Genomic DNA, 19,536 nt, shown 5'->3' on the forward strand with positions numbered 1-19,536 from the left:
AATGGAAAATGGCTCCTAAAAGTGGCTCTAATTTTGTTTAAGCCACATTACGTTGTGGATTGGCTATCAATGCTGTACCATATGAGAGTGATTGAGCAAATATTTTTGACACCAAGACACCAAGAATATCACAAAGTAACCAAAAGTTAACAAGCAGTTTTTTCTTTTTCTTTTTTTTTTCCGTCGAGCTCGTTTACACACCTGATTTACATACCTATGAGTCGTCTCGATTGCTTGAAGAAAACGAATGAGATTCGGGATGTTTTAAACCTTTGACCACCTCGATTTCTCGAGGCAAGAACTTCTGTAAGAAATCCGAAGGTGTCTGAAACTTCGAGACTATTTTCACTGCTGCTTTGCCTCCATGCTTTTCAGAGTACGCCACCTAGAACAAAGAACACCATATATAATATTATAACGCAATCACTTCATGAAAGAAAATGGAAATGGATTATTTGTCTTAAAAAATACTATAGGCCAAAGTAGGACCACATGTTAACGATATATGTGTTCTAAATAAGTAAAGGGTTTACCAATACGGACAAGCCAATACTTCGAAATCAAATAGAATGAAAACTGCAAGTGATTAAACACGAGGCATATAGAGAAAGTATGGTAAGTTTCGAAAGTGACCAAGATAGCACGTGTGATCAAAGTGGGACGCGCTTACGCAGGAGTTGAAGAGGAACACAAAGTTATAAGTTGGCGCCAGTCCACTTATGCGGAGCCAGTGTTTACAGAACTGGGGTAAATATCACGTGGCTAAATGCGAGGTACACACAGTAATTAGTTTTTTCTACCCTAAGTGAAATGAAATGAAATTTTGAGTTTTACGTCCCACGGTTATGCCGGTTAGGCTAAAGGAGACGGTGATAATGAGTAATGAATGAAATGGTGGAATGAAGAAAGTGGGAGGAAACGGGAGAACCCCGAGAAAACCCACGCACACGGTGTTTGTCCACCACAAAGTTCACTTGGCGGGAGCAGGGTTTGAACCCGAGACCCCTAGCACCAGAGTTTTCTACCCTAAGTCTAAGGGTATTTGAGAAAGCGTTACCCCCTGTAGCGAACGCGGCCAAAGTGGCTATTCAGTAATTTTACTTTCACTAGATGTGTAAATCATACTGTGAGCCAGTCAGGATTTCCGGGTCTTTTTGCCAGGTCCAGGTGTGTAATAGCAGAGTTCAATACTCTGCACAAACCATCTTCCAAGCAGCTGTTTCTTGTTACAATCCCTTTGCCTTGCAACACGTCTTTCCTTTTTTAATTTCCTTTTGAAATCTTTTAAACAGCAGGCGGTCTATTGTTCCGACCCGCACCAAATACGCTCGAGCTGACGTTTTCTCAGCGATTTTATTGCTTTCGCGTTTATGATTAGCCATCTACATTTAAATACATGGTCAGCGTATTCCAAGAGTACGAATGAGCAATAAATACTCTTTGCGATCGCCTCAAATAGCCGGGTACTAAGAAGTTGTCGGCGTCAGGGATCTACCGACAGTTTTGTGAAGTGTATGGACCTGCAGTTGTGGAAAAGTGTCACAACACCGCGTTCGGCTGTGATGGTGTGTCCCTTGGGTAAGAAATGGATTAGAAGACCACCGTTGTAGTCCCAGAAGACTGTACACAACAATTTTCGGACAGACAATGTTTCTTTAAATTTGATCTTGACACCTGAAACCCTATGTCGTCAGTAAATGGACTGTTTCTTAGTTTCTGGCTTCATGTAGGACACTCATTTTTCGCCTCTGTTCACCATGCGATTGAGGAACTGGTCACTTTCCTGGTGGTAACATAGCAGAAAGGTCAAAGCGGACGCAGGGCTTCTTGTGTTCCACCGTCAGTTATTTTCGAACCCTCACGAAAGTGAAGTCGCTGGGTGACGATCTAATGCAGTAGGGAACGGGAGATTGCGGAAACTGGCATAAGAGTTTAAACATTTTGAATGTCGGTTCTGCAGAACTGTTTGCTGAACAGTAGGACAAGCAATTCGCTAAACTTCGCCTTACTTGCAGCCTAGGTGCAAGGAGAACAGTTATACAAAATTTCAAGATTCTACGCCTAATACCGGTGATCTGGTGAAAGGCAAAAAATCATTCTATTTCCCACCCATGCCCCCTTACGATATGTAGTTCGCAAAACGTCATGTTATCTACAGCCTAGGGTTCAATGGGAAACATTTCTCATAGGAGAGTTTGTTTTGCCTTATATGGAATGAAGCTTAGTCATACTTTCCTGAATGAAGACCAGAGGAGGCGTGCGGCGGTACATGTCATATGTAAATGCTAGGTGTATGAGGTGCGTAAAGGTCAATTTTTTATTTAGGGGTCCAAAGTAATACACACACATACACACACACACACACACACACACACACACACACATAGCTATATATATATATATTCACAGTGGATCTCCCTGAGTGTGCCCCTGTTGACAATTGTGGGACAAGACCATCTATCAGTGTGGGAATTGTGGGACAAGTGCGGGAGGCATTTGTACGTAGCCCTGAGAATCGGGCCCACATTCAGTGTCTACGACGTATAGTAAAAATATGAGTTTTTCTTTCAAATGTGACCAATTTCATTTAACTACGATTATCCAAAGCGACATAATACCACTTTAAAACATGATAGTATTTTTAAGGACACGCTGTGTATATATAAGCTATATACTCAAATTCGACACTTTCTGAATACGTAAAGGGTATTAAATAGAAATGACCCCTTTACCCCTCTCAAGCGGAATTCTGAAAACGCTGAAATGTATTTCACGTTTTTCATTAGGAAAGTATATGCCGAATTTCACGCATCCAACTTAATCGAACCCTCACACTGAGCACTTTCGGAATAATAAAGAAAATGAAACTTGGATATTATAGAAATAGTCCTATTTTTTTCTCTTTAAGAGCGGTATTTTTGAAATTGCTGAAACACGTATTACCTTAAAAAAAAAAACTATAGAATTTCACACCTTCAAGTTAAGCGAACGCTTATATTCCGCACTTTCTGAATATAGAAAGAAAATGTGGATATTATAAATAAAGAAAGGGAAATGTGGATATTATACAGGAGAAATTACCTCTTTCCTTAATCAGGAGCGAAATTTTTGAGAACGTTGAAATATGTATTTCCTTGTTCTCAATTCATTCCATATACCGAATTTTTCAGCTTAAACTTAAGCAAATCCTCACATTGAGTAGTTTTTAAAAAAAAACAGACAGGAAAATTTGAATATTAAAAGTATCTCCATTCCCCCTCTTAGAAACGAAATTCTGGAAAATACTGAATGGGAGACCCGGGTTCGATTCCCGGTGGGAGCTCATGTGGTTCGGATCCCACGTTAAACTGTGGGTACACATCTTATATATATAGTCTCGCTGCTGATGCGAAAATACTGAGGCATGTATTTTCTAATTTTTCATGAAGAGTTTATATGCTGAGTTTTGCATCCCTCTAACTGAAGGTTTCGTAAAATGTTCAATTCATGTACTACTACTACTACTACTACTACTACTACTACTTATTATTATTATTATTATTATTATTATTATTATTATTATTATTATTATTATTATTATTATTATTATTATTATTATTATTATTATTATTATTATTATAACGCCGTGTATAACCATGAAAGATAGGTGGTTTGTATCTTAATACTAAAAACAAGCTGACTGCCGATATCGGTCGTCGAGAAGTCTTTAGGAGGCAAGGACATTGTTCACGAGATTTGAGTTCCGCAGAAGCAAGTGTTCGGGTTCGCCTGCCAAAAATGTTCCAATCTTCTCGGCCCGGGTTTAGGGTTGTCAATGGCTCGAGTGGCTCGGCTCACAGCACATTCACTATCGAGCCGAACTAAGAAGTGGTCTGAGTCAACAGCTTACCCAACCTAGCCCGCTCGAGCCAATGGCTCATACGATCCTATCCGAGGTGATGGCTCACCTCAAACGAGCGGTTCGAGCCATCGGATCAGTTGAGCTGAGTCGAACCGAACCGATAGACTTGTTTCAACGGAGCTGGCTCGAGCCGATGGCTCACCTGAGCCAAGTCGGTGGCTCATTCCAACCGAGCAGCTCAAACCATCGCCTTAATTGAGTCGGGCCGATAAGTCGTCCCAACCGAGCTGACTCGAGCCATCGGCTGAATTCAGCCGAATCGATGGCTTGTCGTAACCGAGCCGGCTCAAACCATCTGCTCAACTGAACCGAGCCGATGGCTCATCCTAACCAAGCCGGCTCGAGCTATTCGCTCAATTGAATCGAATCGAGCCGATTGACATCACTACCCGAATCGAGCTTCTGCTTGGGTTAAAAAAAAATCTACGGTGCAGGTCTCAACCTTGATGGTAAGAACTACAATATATACTTATATTGGTGCTCAAGACATTTGAGGCTGTCTCCTTATAAAAATCTATTCTCTCGTTATCGAGACGAGACGAGATGAGTGTAGTGTCTCCTTTCGTGAACAACACTAGAAGTATTCCACATTAATGCTTACTTCCTCATCGCTTTCCAGTCTAATCAGGCCATGATTTCAAAACGAGTTACAACGAGCTGAACAAGCGAGCCATTTAGGAAATTCGACTCGACTCGAAACTCGACCTAAAAATGAGTGACTCGGCTTGAAACTCGTCTCGAGAAAATTACATTCGACTCGAATCGAAACTCGAGTCGAGTTTTAGCTCGACTCGTGCCCATCCCTACTGAGCGCTAAGTTTATCCTCTACCGTTACAGTGTAAATACCATTATGAACAATGATATCTGGAAACAACTGACGCGGCTGAAATCCTTATGGTTTCGACAAAAGAGGTGATATTTGGGGAGGGCATAGGGAAGGAGCTATTGCCCCCTTCTGAATTTGAAAAATACATATTTTTAATCAATTGTACAGTAATTTACTTATAATAAACCATAAAATTCTTATATGATTGGAGAATCTAGCCCCCCCTTTACCAAAATCTGAAATGACGCTGCTATTCGATAAATTGCTGAAAAGGGGTGTCAAATTTCGATTAATCAAGATACCCAGTTTTAGAGTTGTTGCTCGCATGGAATTCAGTAGAAAATGATAAAATAAAAAATCCTCAGCAAGTCCACTTCTTTTATGCTCTATGTACTAGAAATCAATTGGCAAGTTTGAAAAGTCCCTAAGCAGTGCTATAACAAATCTTTACGACTCTAGGTGCAGAAGGGTGTATTTGGGGGCTTACTAATCAGAGTTCGTCCAGTACATGAACAGTTGGTTTGATTCGCTTGCTAGAAGCCATAGCAACAGGTCCCTTTTATTATATACATATATGGTCCCCCGCTTGGATTTTCGGGCCCTTCTTTCCTTAAGTTCTCCTGCTGCAGCATGGCTAGCCCAAGTCAACAACAAAGACATATTATACCTAAAATTTTGATAATTATCATAATGATATGTTGATGAGACATTTCCGTGACTATTTTATTATGTTGGCAACTAAGTTCCCGCCGTTTTGTTAAATTGTAAAAATCTGTATGACATTAAATACTTTTGGCACGAAGTTGTACATCATCCGAAAGAGAATATATTGTTCTACCTAAATATATGTTTCGTTGTTACTAAGATACATTTTCTTGTTATTTACAGATCATTAACATGGAATGTCAAGTTGAGAAGAATGAGCATTTTCGACACCTCTTGTGCTGTGTATGTAATGGGTGCTATAGCTAAAAGAATCACCCGTGATTGGTATGCAAAGTTCAAAAAAGGAAATTTTGACCTCAAAGACGCACCTCGTTCTGGCCGTCCAGTTGAGTTCGATGAAGAACGATGAACCACCTTTTGCATGTAAATCCGCGTCAAACAACATGGGAACTAGCAGATACAATGGATTGCTCCCACACTACTTTAGAGAAGCATCTTCACTCGATGGACAAAGTTCGGAAGTGTGGAGCATGGGTGCCTCACACTTTGTGTCACCAACAAAAGTCAACGAGCCACAATCTCCGCTGGTTTGCTGCTCGTCACCGTGCAACCCATGGACACAAGGAACGATTTCTTCACCGAATCGTTACTGGCGATGAAAAATGGCGCCTCTACATGAATGTGAAGCAGCGTAAGGAATGGCTTAGCCCCGGTAAACAAGCGACCCCACGCTCGAAACAGGACGTTCATCCGCGTAAAACGATGTTGTGCGTATGTTGGGACTGGGAAGGTATTCTCTTTTTCGAATTGCTTGAAAGGATCCAAACTTTCAACGCGGCACTCTATGTGCAACAAATTGAACGACTCAACACGTCTATTCAAGAGAAAAGACCTAATCGGCAGCATGGTGTTCTTTTGCTGCACGACAACGCCCGCCCTCATATCGCCAATATGACCAAGGAAGCCATTAAAACTCATGGTTGAGAAGTGCTGCCACACCCAATATACTCTCCCAATTTGGCACCAAGAGATTTTCACCTCTTTCGATCTCTTTTAAATGCTATGCGGGGAGTTTCTTTCAATACTGATGCAGAAATGACAGCTTGGTTGGATGACTTTTTCGAGTCTTAAACAGCTAATTTCTGCATGAGGTATTGAAAAACTGTTATGATGTATTGAAAAACTTGTTGAACGTTGTAAACAACAAAGGAGAATACATTCTTGATTAACTACTTGTATATGAACAATGGAATCATTTAAATAATACATTTATTCAATAACATATTTAGGTTGGTGCAACGTACTCACAGGACTAATGGAATGAAGCGTAATTGCGGCTCGCAGAATCACTAAGTCGCCGTCATAACGGTTAGAGAAGAGACCGTATGGAACATGGGTTTCTTTGGGCACTCGCGATTCATAAACCCGGTCTATTTTTCGAAATAGAAATAAGTTTCATCGGTCCATATTACACGTCTCCAATCACCACCGGCGATCCACTTTGCATGTTCTCGGCACCATTTCCTCATTTCATTGGAGGTGGTTACCGGTTTGGAAATTGTATTCGATCGCAGTTGATTAGGTTATGTAAGTCGCATCGGACTGTGATCGTCACAGTAATATAGGTCTTCCAGCTAGTGATTGAGTTCTGCACTCACTTCTGCCGCATTCGCTTGACAATCCTCTTCAAAACTTGGATATCTTTGCCGCTGAGGATTCTCCTCCATCCATGATTACTCTTCGCCAGTATTATTGTGCGATGAGCTCTGTAGGTTACCGCCTTGTTCACTGGTACCCACATTTTGGCTTCTTTGAAACTTAGAGAGGTCTCAAGTCTACCTGTTTGTATCGTCTGAGTCTGCCCTCTTCAACACCGCCTCGTTGTTCTTCTAGCGTGGGATATTATAGACAATCACCGAGCACACCATTAATGGATGAGGCAAATAATTTCGTCACTTCCGCCGTCAATTTAAGTCCAAGGTCTCAAAACTCACATTTTTGGTTCCAAACAATATGCCTGCTAGATACACAAAGTATTGGTTAATGTGTGTTTCATCTTATTTTCAACCCTTATCTATTTCGTCAGGTATGTGCTAATCTTCACGGTAATAAGATTTGATAAATCAGCAATGAAAATATTGTCAAACAACATCAAAATCGAATTGTAACCAAGGGTAAAAATGGATCTGAAAAGGTTGGGGAACGCATGACGTTATGCCGTCCCCTGTGCCTATCTTTGCCCACTATATTTTTTAGGAAGTGGAGGGACGCCATAGATATTTTTGGAAGTGGGGGATGACGTCCCTCGTGTTTTCCCTCACTTTTAACACTGGTTGTAACAAACGACACGCCATCGTTTGAGGGTAGCTTTCGAAAAAAGACTTTAATGAAAGGAGGTGTGTGTGTCTTATTTTTTTGAATGTTGAATTGCTATCTTTCTTTTTTTAATAGCCCATTGACTTATATGAGGAAGTATTTTTCTTTTAAATAGACGAGATTTTAATCATTCAATTTTACTAATTTCTTTTTCTGGTCTATTTAAGAGTTCCTTGCTTTAAAAATATTCAATGTAATATTGTTTTAGTTTTTATTTATATATATTAAAATTACATAATACCGTAGTTAAATTTCGCATAGAATACATTTAAAGATCTCAAGAAGAAGTAGTCAGTAAAATTAATAGGCTAAAATTCTGTTATTTCAAAAAATTAAAACAATGTTTCCTCATACAAATTAATGGGCTGAATAACCATTATGGTGCAAGTTAACAACATTCTTAAGAGCTACTCTTGTTTATTGGGATTTAAAGAAGCTACAATTAAATAATACATAATTATTTCGCTCGACTTTTCTATGAACGCACAGCTTCAGTAGTTGCTAGTAAATAAATTTCCTAGTTCGCAAAGTCAACTAGTTTCCTTACTCTATGATCTCACAAAAAAAAAAAAAAAAAAAAAAAGCTTGGGTCATGGAAGTTGTTACTAAAACAACAAAAACAAATACCTGCCTCAGACAAATACCAACCTCTCATAATAACCATAAAAAAGTCGGTTCTCTATCGAAAGGTGTTTGAAGTCCTCTGGACAATAAAATGACAGCTCAGACCTCAAGAGTGTGCTTTTTCCTTTTGTAAAGTTAATTCATTCTTACTTTACAATTCCGCACATGGAATGATGGAATACATATATATATATATATATATATATATATATATATATATATATATATATATATATATATATTATATATATATATTATATATATATATATATTACTCTAAAGCAAATGAGTCCACGTGAGTGTTAAGTGAGCGCGGGCTCGCACTCAATTTAACTCGCGCACGCTCGGGCTCACGCTCACTTCTCTCAACTGAGCTTGCACTCACTCGGGCTCGCGATCATTTCCCTCAACTGGGCTCGCGCTCACTTGAGCTCGCGATCACTTCTCCTAACTGGGCTCGCGGTCACTTTTCTGAACTGGGCTCGCGCTCATTTCTCTTAATCGGGCTCACGATCACTCGGGCTTGCGATCACTTCTCCCAACTGGGCTCACGCTCACTCGGGCTCACGATCATTTCTCCCAACTGGGCTCGCGATTATTTCTCTGAACTGGGCTCGTGATCACTCGGGCTCGCGATCACTTCTGTTAACTGGGCTCGCGCTCACTCAGGCTTGCACTCACTTCTCTCGATTGGGTTCGCGCTCACTGGGGCTCGCGCTCAATTATTGAGCCCGAGCCCGGTTGAGCGTGAGTGCCGAGTTGACGAGCGTCGGGCTCGCGAGTTTGGACACCTTTGGCTATCTTTTCTTTACATACTAATAGTCTTACAACAAATAGTACAAATTTATAAAAAGAAATAATATATATATATATATAAAGTTTGAATATATAACAGAGTTCGTCCATGTAAACATATCCACTTGCCTAGACCGTTCAAAATATCAGCATCAAATTTTACACTTTAGGTTGTTTTTTTTTAAAAAAAAAAAGACCCTCTAGTGTAGTGCTATTCAACCAGGGATGTTTCTGGGGCACATATTCCTAAAATAAGCATACGTCCAATATTTATTGAATTATTATTGTTAGAGAATTTTTTTCTTTCCAATGTTTTTTTCTGCGTTAACATCAATAGAAACGAAGCACGAAAATTGCCTGAATCCAGAATCAGCTCTGATTCTCGCACTCTCGAAGATTCGACCAAGAATCGAGGAGTTGGCCCCCGAAAACAAGCTCAGTCACCTCATTAACAGGTTAGTTCTAAAGTTAATTTTAGTTTTTGAATTTTTAACATTGTCCTCTGTGTACGAATAATCAGGGGGAATGAGGGGAAAATCCTCCTCAGTAGAACTGGATGTCTCACATATGTTTTGAAATTTCTCATGTTAATTTTTTCGGACGTGCAGTTTATTCCCTTGTAAACAGTCTTTTGATTGGTACACTGATTGTCCATTCGTTGGATCTCTATTTCTTCGACTTTTTAATCAACAAAACATGTGTATTAAGTTTAATAAGTTCATTTCGATTTAATGTCTTTTTAACAGCTTCAGGGGTACACAATTAGATGGGAACTGAGTCTAGGGGTACGCAAGAAAAGAAAAAGCTTGAATAGCACTGCTCTAATGAAGGTTTTCGAATTTTCTTCGTATTCCGAAAATTAAGGGTAATTTACAGATTTTGTTTATCTTTGATATATCAATATTTTATTAAGAACCCTATACGGTGGCATAAGTCATTTTTGTGGAAATATCTTCGAGGACTAGTTTAGCATGAGAGACGAGTCCTTTTAGGACGATTTTCTCAAAGAACGATCCAGCTTACTTTGTTCATATTTCATAGCTAAATATATTTCATTAGTAATCTAACAATACAACGTAACTTATTTATCCTAAAAAGTCTACGAGGGAGTTTATACGAGACTGTCTAAAAAGTACAGACGTTTTGGCCTATTGCTGCACTCGAGTCAGAACGTTACCACACTCAGTACGCATCGAGCTGTGGTAGCGTGAGCACTGTGACACCCTTACCGTGCTTTCTGTGTTATGTTACAATGTGCGCTGCAATAGAAAGTATCGCCTCTTGTGAGGTGCGTTCTGTGATTAGAGGTATTGTGAAAGACTGAGAAAATCAAGACTCGCGATTCACAACAAGCACCGCGGAAAACTTAGCGCGAAAGTGTTATTGCACGTCCACACACGGCCAAGCGTACCCGAGAACTCTTTGATGGAACATCTTCCACCAAAAACTATCCATCATCATACAGCCCGGATTTGGCGCCGAGCGACTAATACCTCTTCCCAGCGATGAAGACGGCTCGCTACACAACACTTTGATAGTGATGCCAAACTGTGTCCCGGTGTAAGCCATTGATTGAAATAGCAGGCGGCAAATGTCTATCGCGACGGTGTTGAGAACTTTGTACCACGATATGTGCCTTAATTTGCATGGCGATTATGTGGAAAAATAATTTAAGAGTGTACCTTCCAAATGTATATAATGCAATTTGGTTTCTTCATTCTGTCACTTTCTTTTTTATTATTTCAAAACGTCAGTTAATTTCTTGATAACCCTCGTAGTTTATATATTCGATCATTTTCACGAGAAAACTCAGACGATTATTATTATTATTAAGTGAGATTAATAAGGATTTTTTTTTCAATTTTAGATTTTGGCCTGGAAATGTTTCTTCCACTTTTGTCGATCTTCAGCTTCCTCTTTTAACTCCCAATATTTTCTCCTATCTTTCAAATCATCGATCAGCTGTGTTCTTCTTCCTATTCCTCACTTCCCTTCCATCTTTCCTTCTATGGCGGTGTGAAGAAGACAATTTCTTCGCAAGATGTGTCCAATCCAAAAATTGGCCTTTCTACGAAGGATGGTGGCTAGAAGTGTCCTCTTCTCTCCTATCCGTTTTAAAACACCTTCGTTTGTTGCTCTCCCTATCCATTTTATCTTCTCCATCTTCCTCCAACACCACATTTCGAAGCTCTCTGAATATTTCCTCTCTAACTTCCGTAATGTCCAAGTCTCTGAACCATACAGTCCAATGCTCCATATATAACACTTGACCAACTTCTTCTTAAGTCTAATATTGAGCCTGCTAGTTAACAGTGATCTTTTCTTGTTGAATGATTTTTTAGCTATGGCAATTCTTGACCTGATCTCTTTGGTGCAGTAAGCGTCTCTTGTCAAAATACTTCCCAGATACTTGAAATGATCGACCTCTTCAAATTCTCTTTGTTCTACTCTGATCCGTAAGGGCGTGTTTCCACGGGATATTCTCATGACTTTCGACTTTTCGATATCGCTCGCATTTCATAAACAAGTATTTCACTAATAAATTGATAATATGGTTAAACTCATTTTCATGAAACAATACAAAAGGAAGTTTACTTTCCGAGGTGAATACATTCGAATGATTTTTTCGAGATGAATATCTTCGAAGATAAGTCATTTCTTATTTTTAAAAAAAATCCACGAAGGATAGTTTACTTTTGGGGGATTTTTTTTCGGGCAAACTTTTGCCGAAAACGCTTTAAAATTTTGTTCTATTTCAAAAGAAAATATTTCATTAAAAACTGAAGCATAACATTATTTCGTTCAAGGAATTTGAGAGAGAAAGTTCCAATGCGATCGCCTGCATCTTTTAATTCTAACTTATTGTCATTAAAAATGACAATCAACTACATCCATTTTTTTAGAATTTACACGTACTTACCTAATCTGCAATGATGTTAGTTGTGGGAACAGTGAGGAGAGTCCTCCGAAACTTTGAATCCGAAGGACGAACTGGAGGTGGAAGGAGAAACTGGACCGTCTTCAGCTAAGATCAAGTTGTCTCTAGACTGTTCAACTACTAATGGTGGAGCAGGCTGTAAATAAAGTGAAATTAAATTAAATTAAATCTTTAAGTTTCATGTCCCACGATTATGCTTCATCCAGTTAATCAAACGAGAATACAAAGTGGATGATTAATTAGCATGTTTTAATTATTAACATGTTCAGATGGTCTAATTGTTTTTTAATAAACATTTTTAATTTGCTGTAATTATTAAATAAATTTAATAAACATAAAACAGAGTGACCCCCATTAGGGAAGACAGGAATTTGATTTGTGTGTTAATCTATCAATTCCCGCCCATGACATAGCCTGTGATTTTAACTTCACGTGCTATAAAATGATCCGGTAAGACGTATCACTTACACAACGTCTCAAAAATGTAGCATATCTGAAATAATAATAATAATATGTATGTATGTATGTATTTACTTTTGCAATTTGTATATTTGTATGTGTTATTGATGGTTTCATAATCTTGAAAGAAAAGTTTGGTTTGTTTTTAGTTTGTAAAAAGCCTTCCCCCCTGAAAAATTCATGACCCCCCTCCAGAATAACTTGCTGGCTACATCGTTAAATGACTATGTATTGGTTTGTGTATTGTGTGTTATATCACATTTGTAGTCCAGCGTCATTTATTTATTTTTTCGCTTATGCATTCGATGTAGTAATTATACTGAATAAAATTGTCCTTTCAATTCTAAATTTACAGCACTTTTAATGTATACATCGTTTTCCTACATACAGTATGTATTTAATGTTCATTTCAGTTTATTTTATTTGCGTTCAGTTCAATTTAGCAATCATATAAAAGTCGGATCCCTCCTTCGTAATCAGACGTTGTATAAGGACGTAAAATTCAGAAAGAAAAAACTAACTTTTAAACTATTTCAATGGTTCGTATCTCAATATACCCCTTCCCCAACCATGGTTGCGGACTTGATTAAAACGTGATGTTCTTGTATTAATTACATTTATTTTAAATTTCTCATTAATTTCAATTAAGTTGCTTTTCAAAGATTCCTAAAATTTCAATGTACTATGAGTTATGTTATAACCCATTAACTTCTGTGGGCAACCCAGCTTCAAACTACAGACTTAAATATTAGACAAAATATTTCGTTAGTAAGTAGTTGCCACAGTACTATTATGAAATTAGTTAATTAGAACGCTAACAGCTATATTAGTAATACTAAAACTATTATTAATAATAATAACGAGTAACGAGTAGTTAATAATGTGTATGACAACTATTTGCTGCAGAATGGTGTGGAAAATAGAAAAAACGGACATTATGAAAGATTTGAAAATCACATTTGATAGGTAGTTAAAAATATTGTCACCATGTAAATGCTATCATGCAAAGAGCAAGAAGGAACAATAGGCATTATCTTTAATTTCTTTTTAAATTTCAGAACGATATAATTTGTATTTATACAAATTACTTGTAAAACCTCAGCTAGAATTTGGATCTGTAATATGTAACTGTAAATATATCTAAAACATTGACTAAGAGCTTGACAGTATTCTTGGCATGGACACGATGGTAGCGCCACAAGAGTTTTTGGGTCTAGTGCTCTTTAAGTCTTGTGCCGCTAAATGATTTTTAGGTCTTGTACCGTTTAGGCCTTGTGCCGCGAAATGACTTTTAGGTCTTGTCCCACGTCTCCCTTTAACAGTGAGTGTTATCAAATAGCCGAAAATCAACCGATATTGGGAAGGTTACGTAATGGCCCTTTTTCATGCTAAGTTTTCGTACGTATGTATTGTGAAACAGTGTTGGGAGAATGGGTTAACACTCGTCGTGACGACTGCTGTACAATGTTGAAAAACATTTCAGAACTTACGCGTTCGTCCTACTAAAATTCTCTGTTGATGCTCCTAAAGTATTCCAGAGAATTTAAAGGTTCATCGTTGCTATTCTGTGCTGTTACTCTGGATTGCAGCTGTACTCGGTTCGAGCTCTCAACAAAGTACAAGTTGTTCAAATTCTATCCAAGAGAGCGTGTATCTTAGGAAACTTGAATGCGGTGTCTGAAGCCCAGTAGCCGCATATGCTATAGCTTCAAGGCAATGCCGAATACCGATGCCACGAAAAATGTTTTCTCGGCCTTAGAAAGCTTTCCGTATATAGTTTTTTTTTTAAAAAAAAACTTTAACGTTCCACATTTACCCACCGAGGTTGAGGGAGCGGTGATGATGATTGATTGATTGATACAGTTATTCTTAATTTATTTTTTCGTACATATTTCTGGGCGTAAGTGGCATCTATGACCTTAAGTCCGTCACGTATGAGGGATAACTTTCGTCGGTGAACACACTATCCGGGGAAGACAGAAATGGGGAAGGAAACAACTAGCTTGAGACCTGTAACTTAGGTATCATCCCGGTATTTCCCTCGTGTGAATGAGAAAAACTAAGGAAAACTTCTCTCACAGGATGGCTGGTCTGAGAAAGCTCTTACGCCTTTCCGACCGAGTTTTGTCCCCACCGGGAATCGAACCTGGCAATTATACGCGGGTACACACGGTGATGATATGGTGGGATGATGAAAATGGGAGGAAACGGGAGAAAACCAATACATATGGAACATGTCCACCACGAAGTCCGATTGGCGGGAACTGGGATCAACCAGCGACTCGACGCGCCAGCGGTGAGAGCTCTACTACAGAGGTGGGCTTCTTGATCTAAAAAGAGAATTGGGTGGTCAATTCTGTTTTGAACTTCCTATTAAGTGAAACCAATTTTTTATTTAAAAATATTGAGTGAAATTATTTAGTTATTTAGTTATATTTAGTTATTTAGTTATATTCCACACCTATGCCCTATAAGCTAACGGAGACAGATTATAATTAAAAAACGATTATTATGACATAATTTGTGGAAAATTAATGTGGGCGGAAACAGAAGGACCATGGGAAAATCCACGGATACGGTGTTGTCCAACACAAACTCACATAGTACACAATCGAACCAAATAACACATGCATCAGAGATAAGCACTTTATCACTGATTTTACAGAATGCATTAGAAAGAACGCACGCAACTATTTGGGAGAGATATAGTTTTGAGTGGAAGCGTGTCCTCGTACAACTCTGTATGTGTCATTTTTAGAGTGCACTAGCACTGTTAAAATTATTGGAATATTTTTTCTTCTGTTATTCGAATATGTGAATAACCTAATATTCGAACAATTTTATTCGTTATCCAAATACTTGTCGAATTATTATTCGAAAGGCATGGACTGGAGAACATAGTGCTTTAAAGATATACCATATTGACTTGACATCTAGTCTTCCAGGCGCTGCTATAGGCTGAAGGAATTCTACTCTCTTTCGCTAAAGCTCTCTCACTTAGAAACAGCTGAACCCTTATTGGCTCAACGCGTAGGTGTGAGCTTTAGTTCGCATTTTTGCCACGGCTCAAGACATTTTGTAAGCAGTATAGTTGTTGAGGAGTTTTATATAAAAATGACATATCACCAGCAATAACGCAGAGTGTATGCTGCCAGCCCCGAGCAGAGATAGAGTGAGTTTAAGATATGTGGGTGTGTCAACAGGACGTGACCCACTGCAACTCACCATGACCCACTCTGATCCACTGGTTATATGCCTATGCTTTATTAAATGGAATATTTTTTTCTTTACGTTGGTCTCTTTGCCTTGATTTGAGATTCTCAAATTTCATCCTATTTTCCACTGAAAAGTATATATGTAATTCATTATGTAAGGAAATAATTATATTTGTATATGATGATTAAATTGAAATGCATCGTAATGTGGAATAGGACTAACACTTTACCATTTCCTATCGTAAAGGTCAGATCCACTGGTATTGTAATAGACCGGCGTTTGAGCGATTAACAGTAGAAATTCAAACTCCGTTTAAAGATAATTTCACACTTTTTATTTTTTTAAAACTTCATGTGTAAACTCTTTAGTGGTAAGGTGGGCGTAGATCATGGGTCAGAGTTGATGACGATTGGTTTTGGAGGGTGGCGCATCAGAGTGGGTCATGGCTGTTGGTGAGTCGGAGTGAGTCATAGTGGGTCGTGGTTCACCATTGGCGGTGAGTCAAGTTTTTTATTGACCCACTATGACAATTACTTGCACACACATGATTAACTAGTTCATGTATTTAGAGTAAAATAAATATTTAAATTCAGTTAATTTAAAAACTCAAGAAGCATATTTTATTTTGTTTCATTTCTTCTGCAAAGCGAATCCTTTATTTTTCACAGGTAGAGAATTTTCTTTGTGGTTAAAAAAAAAGAAAAGAATTATTAAGAAGGCAGCCCACACTCTTTAGCTTTTACCTGTACGACCTCAAACACCACCCAGAATAGCGCCTCCCGAGTCATCGCTAATGCACTGCTATTGTTAGTGGAGCCAGAATTTCTCAGGATATAAGTATACAAATCTTGTGAATCGTACGCAGCAGACAGCCAGGAACCAAAATTTTTTATCTTGCATCCTCGCAAGTGTACATGAAGTTCACCAAAATCAAGTACTAGCAAGAAAACGACTCTAGAAGGCCAAGCCACGCCACTAGCCGATTTTTTAGAAAATGGTGACAGCGAATCAGAACCAAAAATTCAAATTTGACAAAAAGAAGCAAGAAGCGTCTATTTTTAAAACAAAAACTTCGGAAAACGCCTCAGCGGAAGAAAGGCACTCCAAGATCGTTTTTCGTACCGATCTACATTACGAGAACATCTACATTACGCCACGTCATACCTAGATACCGTACTCGGACGAACTTATATTTTTTTAAAGTATTTTTATACTATAAACATGGCAGGCTAAAACCGGGTTAGCTGCCGGCTCAGTGCCCACACTTCGTCCATAATTACGGTCGTTATCGATTTTTCTCTTGTAAATATTTAATACGTTATTATGGTTATCGCTTTATTATCAGGATTTAATTGTGACGCTTCATTTTATTCGGTGAACTAAATAATTTTAGTGACTGTGAGCTGCGTGCATGAAAAAATTTAGCACTATGCTATCAGTAAAAGAGGAATAGGCAAAAGTTTGTGATGCTGTCGTGCTTAATAAAAACTGTGCTATTTTAAATGAAGATGTACGTGCCAATGGATAAACACTTGCAAGTACACGTATCGCTGCATCCTAACACCATGAAAATAGAGAGGGACATAAACACGAGTTCGAGGCCCGTCAACCGAGACAGATGCCCTACCAGAAGGAGAGCTAGACGCTCCAGGGAGACGAGGACTTCCAGCCAGACGAGGGCTTCCTTTCCGGGATTTGAACCCAGGAAACTGAGCGGGAGACGCTACCGCAAGACTTGGAAATGGACACTAGGAACCACTATGGTACTCCGGAAAGTAAAGTGCAGCTTTCATATAAGTGTGGATATTAAGTGGAAGAGGAAAGTCTTCGTAAGGTAGGATGAATAGTTTTAATATTTTCTTTATTGAGGAAAAACAGAAGTCAATTTCCGGGATTCGTGATCTTCTCCATACCTACTTTTTTTTTCTAAAAACTTCGGAACATTGTTTATCTATACGGAACTGTCCGTAAACTTTAAGAACATTATTTTTTTTTTTTTAAAAAATATAGAGAAATGATGTAACCTTTATTGCATTTCTAAAATTAATTTATTTGCTTTAGAAATTATGGATTCAATTCTTGAATTACTACAATGAATTTTTGATTATTTTACTGGTAAAATCCGCATACCTGAGTTAAATATCTAATTGTGCATTTATTTAAATTTGTCATTTGTAAATATTAAAATTCTGGAAGGTATCATTGCCATCATTAATATGTAACTTAATATTTATCAATATCAAGTGTGAGTAATTTTATTTTTATTTTTTATATACGTATATAAATTGCGTGTAAGATGTCTGCATATCGTATAACTTCAATCTTGATAAAATCTTAATCTAACTTTAAAATATAGTTGTTCAGATTCTAATTTTTTGTATAGGTTGTGCTAAGGAAATTGGTGCTAAAGCGTCAAGCAAGCTCGATATCATTTTATTGTAAATCGTGAATTATTATTATTATTATTATTATTATTATTATTATTATTATTATTATTATTATTATTATTATTATTATTATTATTATTATTATTATTATTAAAAGCAACCATTGCTAAGGAATTTCCAAAGTCGTGCTATTTCAAGCAAGTTGTAGACAAATAAGTGTATATCTTCTTATCACGAAATATATTAATAATTCCGCAAATAATGTAAACAAGTCAAGACACTCGAGTAAAATTGTTTTCAGAGGTACCTATCTGAGCATCGTGCGCAGATGGGGTCCATAGCTATGAAGAAACATTATTTTAAAAGAAGGAATCATTGAGATAATTAAAAGTGTCGACAGTATTTTTTTAATCAATTGGCCAATAATAGTATTTTATTGTTTGTGCATTATGTTTGAGTATAATATCTGTGTGTAGTTAGTTGTTGTGTGATAATTTTTATTTCATTGCATTATTTTTTTATTTATATAGTATGTGTATTAAACCTGTGTATTGATTGGGTAAAGGAATTCATAAATATTTTAATATTAAATATAGCATACACTTACAAGAGTTAATTAGAAACAAGTGCACTACCTTTTCGCAAAACATTCTATCACTTATAGCTTAATATATCTCCTCATAAGTCTTGCAAGCAAGCAAAATTATTATTTCTTTCTTTCATCAGTCCGATTATTGAATTTATTTCCTTTTCTTTTCTTTCCCTGTTCTTAGTTTACTGTGCACACTGAGGAAGAACGAGCAATCGTTTCTTGACGGCACGTTTAAAGCAGATGCGACGTCTAGTTTTCATAGTTTTGCGAGACAGGGCTTGGATAGCAATCTGAAGAAGAGTAGAAAATCAGCTTACGAATGATTGCAATTAGTCCTGGAGAAGCTCGGATATGGCGGAGACTTTTAAAAACTGCTTGAGAAGCTTGAATATCCCCAAAAGCTGGAACAATGAGCTATGAATTGTACAAAATTGATTGACTATTTACAGAAGTATGAAGCCTTCACGAAATGCCGCTCACTGTAAAAATAACGAAATGACAAGGTTCTTCTTAGAGCCGCTTTGAGTATGGAGCTAATGTTCTATGTTTTAGAAGTCACAGTGCTTTTCTATGCTCTGGAGCAGGGACATTTTTCCTGGATTTTTAAACTTCCTGACAATTCTCTGATGTGCTGTTAATTTTAATCTTTATTTTAATTTAGGATTATTCTATCTTCTGTTACTAATTATTTTGTTATCGATTATTCTTTCTCTGTTCTTATTTATTTTTGTTCTTTTCGTTTTCGCCTGTTTCAA

General features: G+C 37.7%; 2 protein-coding genes across 2 annotated transcripts in view; both read right to left on the bottom strand.

Moving 5' to 3' along the window:
* Positions 1–5,272, bottom strand: part of LOC145667576 (testis-specific serine/threonine-protein kinase 3-like) — a 28,887-nt gene extending 23,615 nt beyond the window's left edge. Inside the window, 3 exon segments of the mRNA XM_081735046.1 lie at positions 215–258; positions 260–385; positions 5,237–5,272. Coding sequence (XP_081591172.1) covers positions 215–258; positions 260–385; positions 5,237–5,272 — 206 coding nt within the window.
* The window catches only part of LOC145669180 (uncharacterized), a 46,340-nt gene continuing 27,025 nt past the window's right edge, over positions 222–19,536 (bottom strand). The window contains exons 5-6 of the mRNA XM_081737509.1: positions 12,110–12,263; positions 222–385 (exon numbers count right to left, since the gene is read on the bottom strand). Coding sequence (XP_081593635.1) covers positions 12,126–12,263 — 138 coding nt within the window. The 3' untranslated portion in view covers positions 222–385; positions 12,110–12,125. The remainder of the gene's footprint in view (positions 386–12,109; positions 12,264–19,536) is intronic.

Source organism: Thermobia domestica, chromosome 13 (assembly GCF_964235325.1).
Source record: "Thermobia domestica chromosome 13, izTheDome1.hap1.1, whole genome shotgun sequence".
NCBI classification, from domain to species: Eukaryota; Metazoa; Arthropoda; class Insecta; order Zygentoma; family Lepismatidae; genus Thermobia; species Thermobia domestica.